Source organism: Sycon ciliatum, chromosome 8 (genome assembly GCF_964019385.1).
Source record: "Sycon ciliatum chromosome 8, ocSycCili1.1, whole genome shotgun sequence".
NCBI classification, from domain to species: Eukaryota; Metazoa; Porifera; class Calcarea; order Leucosolenida; family Sycettidae; genus Sycon; species Sycon ciliatum.
Window position 1 is genome coordinate 13,781,543 of NC_088650.1, and position 12,224 is coordinate 13,793,766.

A 12,224-nucleotide genomic window follows, 5' to 3' on the forward strand; every position below is an offset into this window, starting at 1 on the left:
ACCTTTGTAGCCATCGCCCAGCGTCGTAGATGGAAGCTTCGAAGAAGCTCGGCTCTAGCTGATCTTCTTCCTCAGACACTTCTTCGCCATTCCGTCCTTCTTTTCCATCCTGATTCACTGGCGAATTGTTTCCGTTGTGGATGGTCACGGCTTGTCGGCCGCGTGAGATGTGCACGTGATCACCTGCGCAGTGGTCGGCGCAGTGCGTTCGCTGATATCCCTACTGTTGTAGTATATTCAGGTCAACTCTTCCAGAACCACCTGCTCTCAATGCAGATTGTAGGACGATCCAAAGGACGCTACCTTGGGAGGCAGGGCGAGGTTAAGCTTGATCTTGACTAGTATAATAATGCGTAGGTTATAACTGATGTAAGTAACAGATTATGGCCCTTGGAGATTCACTACACATTATACATTGTACTGAAGTTTGACAACATTTCTGCTTGTACCTGCAGCTGTTGAGTTGGTCTTGTGGCGACTCATCGTTCCGCAAGTGCAACTTCAAGAACGGCCCTCCGCCTGGCAGAAGTGAGTAGGCATGTTGCAATCGTGTGTTCGTATACTGCCGTTTTATATGAGAGAATCTAATCCTTTGGATCGGAGTAAGCGGGACGGCGGTTTCGGTTAACATTGTCTTGAGCTATTTAGCAGGAGAATCTCAACTCAAATGTACACGTTTATAACAGTAGTCTTCAGCCAGGTGTCAGCAGTTTTGCTGGGGTAATAATAATAATAATAATAATAATAATAATAATAATAAACACAGCTCGCATCTTCCCTGAACCTGTTACTAGACAGGAGCAGAGTCGACGCATCGGTCAACAGTGTCAAGCCAAGTTAGTTAGTTGCTGGGGTAATTACATCTATATTTTCCTTGCTATTAGCTGAATTCTTATCGCGCTGCTTCTCACGCCCGGCTCTAACTGACAGGAGATTTAGCCTTTATCAATGCTGGTTTGAGAGCTTGCACATCATTGTGAACCTGATGAAGGCAATTTGCCGAAACGTTGTAGTATTGTGAAATGAGTTGAATTATTGCAGTGTTATTAACTGTTATGAAACTGCAGGACACCTCCCCACTTTTACTTAAAATAATAGAAGCACGGTCTCCAATATGAGCGCGGTCTCCAATATAAGCACGGGGTAGAGGGGTGTTGAAAAAATATAAGCACGGCGCTTATAATAGAGAATATACGGTATATTTTCCTTCCTACTGATTGTATTCACGTGTTACTGATTACGGTGGAACACACTTAGTACATGTACTCTGATAAGACATACTGTAGAAGCAGAACATTTCGTCGATCAATAATTTCGTCCAACTCCAAAGAAAAGGAGTTCGTCCGGTTGAAAATTTCGTTCGTGGATCACAAGAGTGTATTGAAGAGTTGGACAAATCGATATTAGTCCGGCATTTAATTTAGTCCAAAAGCTCCTTGGACGAAAAAGACGAAATTAAATTCCAGACGAATATTTCTGCTTGTACAGTACTCTTGCTTAGTACGGACATTGTCCAGAGCACGGGTACTACAGTCAGACCTCGCTTATCCGGTCCGCTTTTAATATGTAGATCAAATAACTGGAACAGGATACAGTGTCAAAAAAGGGGTTCTCACTCATGTACTGTAAAATCGGGAATTTTTGGTGGTGTAATATTTTCGGTATTTCCCAAAATCAACGATTCGGTTGCGCGAAAATTTTGGTAAACCAGTTTTCCAGATCTAAAAATGCATTTTGCACACTGTGTGGCATGGCATGGTTGAATTTTAGGTCACATTTCGTTCTAGGTAAAAATTACCCGTGGCGAAGTTACCGAAAATAAATCTCCACCGAATATTTCCGGTTTTACAGTGTATCCAATGGGAAGAAAGGTATGTTGAACTATGTTCTATATCAAAGATACTTATCTGAAGTTTCACTCTAGTCGAGTACAGGCGCGGGAAGCGGGAGCAGTACGTGAGATACCAATGTATGTCGTGGAGGGCATGCCATTGTGACTGAAGATACAAGTAACATGTGCTAACGTGGCAGTGTTTCTTTCCCGTTGGCGATTTCCTTGATCTGTGTGTGTTTGTGTGTGTGCCTAGTTGAGAAACTGGTGGTTACGTGCAAGCTGGCGATTGTAACATGTACGGTGACGCGAGTGTATGAAACTGGTTGTATGTTTTCCCAATCTGTACTCTATCTCTCTCTCCCCTCTCTCTCTCTCTCTCTCTCTCTCTCTCTCTCTCTCTCTCTCTCTCTCTCTCTCTCTCTCTCTCTCTCTCTCTCTCTCCCTCCCTCCCTCCCTCTCTCCCTCTCTTCTCTCTCTCTCTCTCTCTCTCTCTCTCTCTCTCTCTCTCTCTCTCTCTCTCTCTCTCTCTCTCTCTCTCTCTCTCTCTCTCTCTCTCTCTCTCTCTCTCTCTCTCTCTCTCCCCCTCTCTCCCCCCCCCCCTCTCTCTCTCTCTCTCTCTCTCTCTCTCTCTCTCTCTCTTTCTCTCTCTCTTTCTCTCTTCTCTTCTCTTTCTTTCAATACATTTATGACAGGCCATCTGTAGCTGCTGGCGTTCACAGCGTGTGTACAAAACATAGCCTTTCCCAGACCCCTGCCTAACCCCTGAAAGCATACACACAGTGTAATTGCTTAATTGTGCTAGATTGTACGTACAGATGAAACTATGTGAACTGTACGAAAGGCACCCAACTGACACCCTTTAATAGTACGTAGCCACCGTTCTGGATGGCCCGCTTTGCAGGGGCGTAGCTGGTCCTCCTCTTAGGGGGTGCACGGCCGCATATATATGTGTAGGATGGCTGGTGCATGTCATTTATGTGAATGCTGAACCTAGGTCGAAAATTTGGGGGGGGGGGTGCCTGCTATGGATTTTGTTTTTTCATCGTATCATCCAAGCGTATTTACATGTTCATTGCATCCGATTGCATCTCTCAAAGCTACGCATTGTCACATGGAAGGATCAAGAAAGGATCAAGCCCGAAGAGTTCTGCTTATGGTCCGAATGCCCTACCTGTTAATGTAAATCGGATTGTAATCCCCTTCGGGGGGCTTTCTGGTTTTTCTCTTGGCTGTGCGTGGATTTGAATCTCATGTTTCATATCTCCTTCCGCTCTTTCCCTGCAGCTCTGGGTGAAATCTTTACAGCCGCGCCGGAGAAGCAACACGCTCCTGCACTGACGTACAACAGGAAGCCTAGTGTGTCCTTCGGTGGGTTTCCTCCGCTCGGCCGAGTGTCGGCGACTGATGCCGTTTTGCTCCATAGCACTGGGTTTCTCACGGCCTGTTTGTGTAGACACTACAGATGCACACTGCACTGTAGCACACTGACCACTATCCCCACCCCGAATTGCTTTTGGAAAGGTGTAGACACTACAGATGCACACTGCACTGTAGCACACTGACCACTATCCCCACCCCGAATTGCTTTTGGAAAGGTGTCCCAAGTCACTACTTAGACTCGGGTGGAGAGCCAAGGATTAATTTATCAGAAGAAAAGAGGACCAAAGAGCTACAAGCCTACAAGTTACGCTACAATATCCACTAACACCACCAGTTACTAAACAATCAGCTCAGGCTAGTTACTAGTATCGGGTATTTCTGTTTTCTTTCCCCCTATTTCTGTACGGACCTGGGCTTTGCCAGCAGTTTATTCTCGTGCATTCCTTCAGCATAATTGTAGGACTTGTTTGGTATCTATTGCTAGTTCTGTCTCGGACTGCTTTCCATGCCTCACGCATCTTCACTGTTCTCATCCCCATTCATGCCTCCAGATTCCATGGGCTCCTTTGGCCAGCTTGTCCACGATCAGGAAGAGATGATCGCGACCAGCCACTTCAAGCCGTTCTCCATCAAGCGCGTGCCTGTCGCTGACCAGGTCTGGATGGTGGCCATGGATCCCAAGGCGGAGAACTTTGTTGCTCTAACTAAATTACCCAGGTGAGTGGCTTTGTGTCGTTAGATTTCTACTTCACATTGTTGTAATACACAAGTAGAAACAAGAAAGCCGACGAAGAGCATTAGAGAGGTTCCGCACTACGTCAAGTTGAGCAACTTTAAGTTAATGGGCGAGAAAAACCAGTGAATTCGCGTTTATGTATTTTTTTCCCTGCCCCCCACATACACACTATTTTCCTGGCTAGAACCCTATATCTGTATGCTGTTGCCGTACGTAAGTGGAAGGGCTTGGTGAAAGCGGGATGTGAGACTTTGTATGTTTGACCTTGTCTGCTTCAGGATGGAGGTTGTACGGCCACTTTCAGAGCGTACTGCCGCAGTTCAGGAGTGCATTGAACGTTCCGGCATGCAGGATACGTTGCATGACATTGCCTTCATGGTAAGGCGGTGGCGGAGGATTGCCTGCCTGCATCATTAGCAACACAGAGACTTCCTGCGGTGTTTAGTCTGAGTCCTGCGCATGGCAGCGGGAATTGTAACGTGTAACAGCAAGAGTACATGAATCCCAGAGTGTGCGGCTAGGGGCCCTTTCTGCTTTGGGTGTCTGTTACGGCGGAATCCGTGATTACACCATATTTGGTGCGTATCTGAGGCGGGACGTGGCGTAGTGCGTCCAACTGAGCTGCAGGTGTGCAGAAAGTGACCTGCTTGAATCCTGCTTGTGTGCACTACGTCACTAAAATGATGTTATCACGGAATTTCACCGTGACAGCAACCCATCAGAGCTGCGCACTCCGGGTTTCATGTACTCTTGCTAATAGCAATACAGCACTGCCGAATGCCGAAGATCTGGGACTCCCGCAGCATAGGGCGTTCTTAATTTTTTTTATGTACACCAGCATAATTATGCACAGTCGAGTGAGTCACTGAGTATATATCGGTATGCAATACCGTATTTTTCGGAGTATAGTGCGCACCTTTGTATAACGCGCACCCCAATCTTCATTCGGGGTGCGCACTTCAATCTTCATTGAAGTACATGCATTTCATATTCGGAGCATAGTGCGCACCTGCGATTTAGGGCCTAAAATAGCACATCTTAAGTGCGCACTATACTCTGGAAAATATGGTAGTTGTTTGTTCTGTCAACCCTCAACTTCTGTGTTCTAGTCGTTTCTTCGTCCTCCCTGTAACTTTGTTATCTTTCTTGTTATTAATTTTTGTCTCGAGCCGGGTTTGTGTTCTTTGTAAAAAAACAAAAAAATGCTGTGCTTGGTGAAATTCTGGCCTGTTCGTTCTACGTCGCCTGGCAGTGCTGTGCTGCTTGCTGTCCTTGGTTGGTCGCCGCCTTTTGCTTCAGCTGGAGATTTGTTGTTTGGCATCCATGCTTAGTGCCTTTCAGGATTTGACTGTAGTTCACCTGTTGCCACCTGATTCTTTGGCAGGGTAGTAGCAATGACTTTAGCCCAAGGGATCCTCAACTGGGTGTAGAATGCAGTGAACGGCCTTGACATGATTCATTTTTGATTTTTCACTTGGGTTGAAGACCAACCATTCGTAGTAGGTCAGCCCCGTTAGTAGTCCAACCACATTAGCAACCAACCCCAATAGCAACCAACCCCGTTAGCAGTCCAGCCCTGTTAGTGGTCCAATCCCACTGGTAGTCCAACCCCAGCAATAGTTCAGCCCCATTAGCAGTCCAACCCCATTATAATCCAAACCCATTGGTAGTAAACCAACCCCATGGGTAATCAAACCCCATTGGTAGTCCAACCCCATTGGTAGTCCAGCCCCATTGGTAGTCCAGCCCCATTGGTAGTCCAGCCCCATTGGTAGTCCAGCCCCATTGGTAGTCCAGCCCCATTGGTAGTCCAGCCCCATTGGTAGTCCAACCCCATTGGTAGTCCAGCCCCATTGGTAGTCCAACCCCATTGGTAGTCCAGCCCCATTGGTAGTCCAACCCCATTGGTAGTCCAGCCCCATTGGTAGTCCAGCCCCATTGGTAGTCCAACCCCATTGGTAGTCCAGCCCCATTGGTAGTCCAGCCCCATTGGTAGTCCAGCCCCATTGGTAGTCCAACCCCATTGGTAGTCCAGCCCCATTGGTAGTCCATCCCCATTGGTAGTCCAGCCCCATTGGCATTGGTAGTCCAGCCCCATTGGTAGTCCAACCCCATTGGTAGTCCAACCCCATTGGTAGTCCAGCCCCATTGGTAGTCCAGCCCCATTGGTAGTCCAACCCCATTGGTAGTCCAGCCCCATTGGTAGTCCAACCCCATTGGTAGTCCAACCCCATTGGTAGTCCAGCCCCATTGGTAGTCCAGCCCCATTGGTAGTCCTGCCCCATTGGTAGTCCAGCCCCATTGGTAGTCCAGCCCCATTGGTAGTCCAGCCCCATCGGTAGTCCAACCCCATTGGTAGTCCAGCCCCATTGGTAGTCCAACCCCATTGGTAGTCCAGCCCCATTGGTAGTCCAACCCCATTGGTAGTCCAGCCCCATTGGTAGTCCAGCCCCATTGGTAGTCCAACCCCATTGGTAGTCCAGCCCCATTGGTAGTCCAGCCCCATTGGTAGTCCAGCCCCATTGGTAGTCCAGCCCCATTGGTAGTCCAGCCCCATTGGTAGTCCAGCCCCATTGGTAGTCCAGCCCCATTGGTAGTCCAGCCCCATTGGTAGTCCAACCCCATTGGTAGTCCAGCCCCATTGGTAGTCCAGCCCCATTGGTAGTCCAGCCCCATTGGTAGTCCAGCCCCATTGGTAGTCCAGCCCCATTGGTAGTCCAGCCCCATTGGTAGTCCAACCCCATTGGTAGTCCAGCCCCATTGGTAGTCCAGCCCCATTGGTAGTCCAACCCCATTGGTAGTCCAGCCCCATTGGTAGTCCAACCCCATTGGTAATCCAACCCCATTGGTAGTCCAGCCCCATTGGTAGTCCAGCCCTTGGTGTGAGACTTCTTGAACTGTGAACTGTACTACTTGCTTGTCAGGTAGCACACTGTAGACATTCAGACTGTCATTGCCGCTATTCTCTTGCTCGTTGTTTTCTTGCTCCTGTGCATGCAGACGAAGGATCCTACCCAGCAGGTGTACAGCTGCAAGTACTTCCTGGTCAGCCACAATGCATCCGTTCTGTCCAGGCTGGAGAGCTGCGGAGCAGCGACAACGGACGACGACGGCTTCGTGACGGTCTCGGCGACGAAGAAGTTCCCCGCGGACGTCGTGCGTCAGCTTCTGTCGGCTCTGTGCTCCTCGTGGCAGTCGAGCAAGGCCACTGACTTGTCAATCGAGCAAGAGGAGGATTGTACGGCGCAGGCAGAGCTGGTGACGGAGAGCGTGAGCCGTTGCTATCATGCTTTGTTTGGCACGTCCATGCCCAGGACGGGCACGTTCAGCTGGGCGTACAGCAAATGGTACGTGATGTGTGTGCAGTGTACAGTGGGCATTGTTCAGGGGCGTAGCTCACACATCTGTGGTGTGGTGACCATGTACCTCGTATTTGCCATCTTTCCAGATTCTGTGCAATGGACACTGCAGTTATGGACAGCGACAAGGTTTGCTGGTGTTGCTGTCTTGCTCCTGTTCCCAACAACTCTGTGAGGCACTCTGCTGTGCAATCAGCACTGAGATTGCCCACACATATCACACTTCGTTTGGTCTTTTCCATGTTCTGCTGCTGTTTGAACTGGTGCTGCAGTGCGGATCTGTCTGATGTCGTACTGTGTGCTCAAGACGGAGTTCTCTTCCATGCTCACAAGTGTGTGTTAGCGCTGCGTTCCCCTGGTAAGTTGAGTTGACTGTCACGCAAGTTGTCTTCGCGATACAATGTAGTGGCAGCTGATAATTCTTTTCTTCCATTCTCTTTTGGGAATCGCTAGTTATCTGAATGCGGCCATCTGTGCGGTCATTATTTTGTGTGTTTGATGCATTGGGTGTGTGTTTGTTTGTATATGTGTGTGTGTGCGTGCGTGTGTGTGTGTGTATGTGTGTGTGTGTTTTCATAACTTAGATTATTTCGGCCACATGTTGCTGGGCGGATGGCAGGAGGTACGTTGACTAGTAGTTCAGTGGATTCAAGCAGCCATGTGTGCACCTATGTGAACTGAACTGAGCAGCCATGTGTGCACCTATGTGAACTGAACTGAGCAGCCATGTGTGCACCTATGTGAACTGAACTGAGCAGCCATGTGTGCACCTATGTGAACTGAACCGCCATGTACTAGTATAGGTAGTTGTCGAGAAGGCCTGGGCCTTTCCGCATGACTGTGTAATGGTTTTTCGGCCACCAGATATTCGAGTAACCAGCATTGGTGTTGTTGCTGCTGCTGCTGCTGCCACCGCTGCCACCGCTGCTGCTGCCACCGCTGCTGCTGCTGTTCATGGTGGTGTTTCTGTTGCTGTTGTTGTTGTTGTCGTCATCATCGTTGCTGTTATTACAGTCATCTCAGGGCGCACGGCCTATTTCCGTTCATGCTGACAGTCACGCGCTGAAGATCCTGCTCGACTACCTCTACGAAGACGACATGCACGTGCAAGGTACGGCCTGCGGAAGAGTGTGATCCTCCCATGCACTCGCGCCATACCACTTCTCGGGTGCAACGGGCCGAGGAAATCTCGCTGGATTGACAAAGGGGGGGTTGAGGAACATGTCACAGGCAAACTGTGTGCTCTTGCTGGCCTCTAAGATTCAACTTGTCGTTCTGCCAGACTGGGATATACTGCACCGAATGAATCAAGTGGCACGCTGTATGTACAGTAAAACCTGCAACTAAAGACCACCGTGACTAGCGACCAGCCTGGTACTACAGTAAAACCTGTAACTAAAGACCACCGTGACTAGCGACCAGCCTGGTACTACTGGCCACTTCGCCAGGCATGGACGGTCTCACATTCACATAATGGTTATGCGGTGCAAACCTCTAACTAAGGACCACCTGCCACTAAAGACCGCTTTCTCTGGCCCCAAAGGGTGGTCGCCTTGACAGGTTTTACTGTATATTCAAATGGTACATACTGGTGCGTGGAGAGCTCACCCACTCTTTTGTTGTTGCCTTGATCACTGAGGGTTTCAACACGATGCGTTAGTCATGAGGTGCATTCACATGCCGTATTCTGATGCGGTGCTTGCATGCGTGGATAGTGCTGCACCATATTGGTGTGCGTAAGGCGGTGATGTATGTCGGTGCATGGTGGCATGCTGGTGGGTAAAGTGACGTCAAAGGTCCGGCGTAACGCACCGCTCATCTTGGCTGTCTTGCTTTGCTCCCTTGTCGTTTTGTGTTGTAGCCGACTGGACATGTGAAATGCTGTGCGCGCTGCTCTTTGCCGCAGATCTGGTACGTTTCTGTGTAGATGTGCAATGCATTGCTTGTACATGCACGTCGTGGGCAGAATGTGACATGTGCATTGCTTGTAGAGGGGACGGTTTCAAATAGGACATAGGTTGCAAACCGGAACGGACTCAATATTCACTTTCTCTCTTGGTATTTTGATTAGAAAACATATGTCACCGTGAGACTACGATGTGTTATACTCCGAGCCAAAATTTCATGGCTCTGCGATGACCAGAAGCGCCATACCAAGCAGCTGAGTTTTTGACGTGTTGCTTCGCACTGCGACTTGAGTTTTACGACTTTCGAAAAATCAACTTCTTGTCGCAGGTAAACAGCGGCTCGCCTCTCGCCAATAAAGCACCGCATACCAATGAAAACTAATGGAAGCACACGCAAGGCTTATTGTTACTCTGTACTGGCCGTCGTGGAGCGATAGCAATTACCTAATTTTCAGACCCAGAGTGAATTTGACGTGCACTCTAAAACGTGTCTGGTTTGGAGCCACCTCTGATTTGAACATTTTTGAAGCGAAAAATTGGGCAACTTGGAGGCAATGGGTCAACACAAAGGAGTGGCTCAGTTCGATTGACTCTGGCCCCAGAGCAAACTTCAACATGCCAGTTTCCTTCCACAAACATATTTCGAGTGAAAAATCAACGCTGATGATCGGTTTGGGTCCATACAAATTTGGCTGTCAAAGCGTCCCGGTATCGAGCCGTCCCCTCTACATGCACGTGGGAAGAATGTGAAATGTGCATGATGGCCAACGGATCGAGGTGGCCGTTTCTGTACCTAGATAGTTAGGCTCTGCAGGCACTGAGATAAACGCTTAGGCATGACGAAACGTCGAACAGCTCAAACTGGGACGGACCAGGAGACTCGCGTAAGTATAACTTAGTGCACAGTGTACAGTGCACAGTGTACAGTGCACTGTGTTCACCTGGTTTTATACATGCAGTAATACGGGATAGTACGGAATGATGATGCGTTTCGTGTGCTGGTGCGTCTTTGTCGGTGGTCATGTTGTTCATACAGCTGCTGCTCGACAACTTTAAGTCGCAATGTGAATTCCACTTAGTGACGCGCAGTAAGTTGACCGATAATTATCGTATCCTTCTTGGGCAATAGTTTTATCATGTTCCTTATCTCAGGCGTTTGGAGCTGCCTGACCGTGGAGGGTGGTGACGTTCCTCCTACGGGTGCGGATATCTCAGTCTGACGGGGTCTCGCGCGAACCGTGCAAGTGTTTTATGTGATCTGAGGCCGATAGCTTCACTTGGTGTTCATAGATGCTCACGGGGCTTTGATTTAGCTGTTTGTTAAGAACGTAAATGTCTCCAACGTGCTGCTTGGGCTTCGGGCGCGTCAGGTGCTACTTGCTAATAGATGCTCCTCTGTATTTCAGGCGAAGTACAGTCAACTTCGCTAATAACGACTGCGGATATAACGACAATTCGCGAATAACGACAGAATTTCCATGCCCAGAGCAAAGTCCCATCCCACTGTAATACATAATTATAATGAGACTTCGGGTATAACGACACTTCGCGAATAACGACACCTTTTTGATGCCCCGCCGAGTGTCGTTATAAGCAAAGTTGACTGTATGGTGAAGCGGTGTAATGGGTGGGTTTGAGTTCTTGTTTCTTGCATTGTTGTGGCTGAATTGCTAACCGAACAGACTTTGTAGATCCGTTGACAAGCAAGCGAATGAGGTCCAAACTAACCCCGAAATAGAGACCTTGGGAAAGGAGGCACTAATGAGAAGAAAATGAGGGAAAAGAAAACCCTTGCCTAAACAAAGCAATTCCACCTTTACCACATGCGCTCTCTGGCCGACCATCAAACCAGCAACACGACTCCAAGTTGTCGATGCTGGCAGAATATTTCCTCCATACAGCGCTGTTTCGACCACTAAGGTCTCATCAATGAAGGTTTAGATTTTAGAATAATGTGAGTGGCTAGAACTAATTTGTCTTGCCTAAACGGAAGAACAAAGGTCAATGGTGTTTCCTTTTGTGCGCTCTTGTTTTCATTCAGTGACTCATCGTAATGTGGCCGATCTGCTTGAGATCAGCTCCTTGTTGGGTGCCGACCAACTCTTCAACGCCTGCTGCGATTTTGTATATTTCTACTTTCCCATGCTGCTTGAAACCAGGTGAGTGGCAGTGCGTGCCAAACCAGTTATATCCCAATACACGACACACACGCGCGCGCGCGCGCGCCCGGCATAGCCATAATTTCTTTTCTTTTTTTTTTGCGCTAGCGTCCTGCATTGCTGGTTGTCTTTGTTTTGTCTTCTCAAGACCAAGCTTGCACTTCGATAATTGTTTTCCCTTCTTTGGGACACAGCTGTGACACTGCACTCCCACATATACTTGCTAGCGCTCCCATGCTCATGTTTTCATCTCTTTCTCTTTCTCCCGCTTTTTTTCTTGTTGCCCGCTCAGAGTGTTGGAATCGCTACCATCTGAAATCTTGAAGACGTTGCCGGCCAGGTATCTCCAGAGGGTAAGGTTACTGGCTACGTGTAGTCAAACTTCAACACACCACAGAAACTTTGTTGGTGGTGGTGAAGGTGGCATTGTGATCGCTTGCTTAGGCCGCGGTCACACCAAGCGCGATTTCATTCAGCCATTCAGCGGAAAAAAGCGCTTTTTGACGTCATCGTTGCTACAGAAACGGCTGAATTTTCGGCCTCGGCCGTTTTCAGCAGTCAGCCGTTTTCAAAGCGCTGAATGAATTCAACCACTTCCAGCCATTTCTGGCACAGGCGCGGGAAAAACTAAAATCGTGCACATCTTGCCATGGATGCATCGTGTTCTGAAGTATTCCGGCTTTCATTGTTTGCTTCGTTGTTGGTCCAACTTCTCTCATTGCCTGCTGTCTGTTATTGTCCTCATCTTTCCTTGTGCGCTTTCTACGAGGTATGATTTGGTTCGGCAGCGTCAGACAAGGGAGACTATTGTGCGATAGAAGCGTGCAGACAACGGCACGGAGTCTAGTT

The 12,224-nt window shown here is 48.6% G+C and overlaps 1 protein-coding gene across 1 annotated transcript in view; it reads left to right on the forward strand.

Moving 5' to 3' along the window:
* Positions 1 to 12,224, forward strand: part of LOC135823748 (inhibitor of Bruton tyrosine kinase-like) — a 33,489-nt gene that overhangs the window by 10,039 nt on the left and 11,226 nt on the right. The window contains exons 13-25 of the mRNA XM_065336591.1: positions 456 to 528; positions 2,088 to 2,129; positions 3,119 to 3,202; positions 3,766 to 3,931; positions 4,229 to 4,328; positions 6,951 to 7,297; positions 7,582 to 7,667; positions 7,894 to 7,931; positions 8,324 to 8,420; positions 9,171 to 9,220; positions 10,253 to 10,304; positions 11,258 to 11,375; positions 11,668 to 11,728. Of these exons, the coding sequence (XP_065192663.1) occupies positions 456 to 528; positions 2,088 to 2,129; positions 3,119 to 3,202; positions 3,766 to 3,931; positions 4,229 to 4,328; positions 6,951 to 7,297; positions 7,582 to 7,667; positions 7,894 to 7,931; positions 8,324 to 8,420; positions 9,171 to 9,220; positions 10,253 to 10,304; positions 11,258 to 11,375; positions 11,668 to 11,728 (1,314 nt within the window). The remainder of the gene's footprint in view (positions 1 to 455; positions 529 to 2,087; positions 2,130 to 3,118; positions 3,203 to 3,765; positions 3,932 to 4,228; positions 4,329 to 6,950; positions 7,298 to 7,581; positions 7,668 to 7,893; positions 7,932 to 8,323; positions 8,421 to 9,170; positions 9,221 to 10,252; positions 10,305 to 11,257; positions 11,376 to 11,667; positions 11,729 to 12,224) is intronic.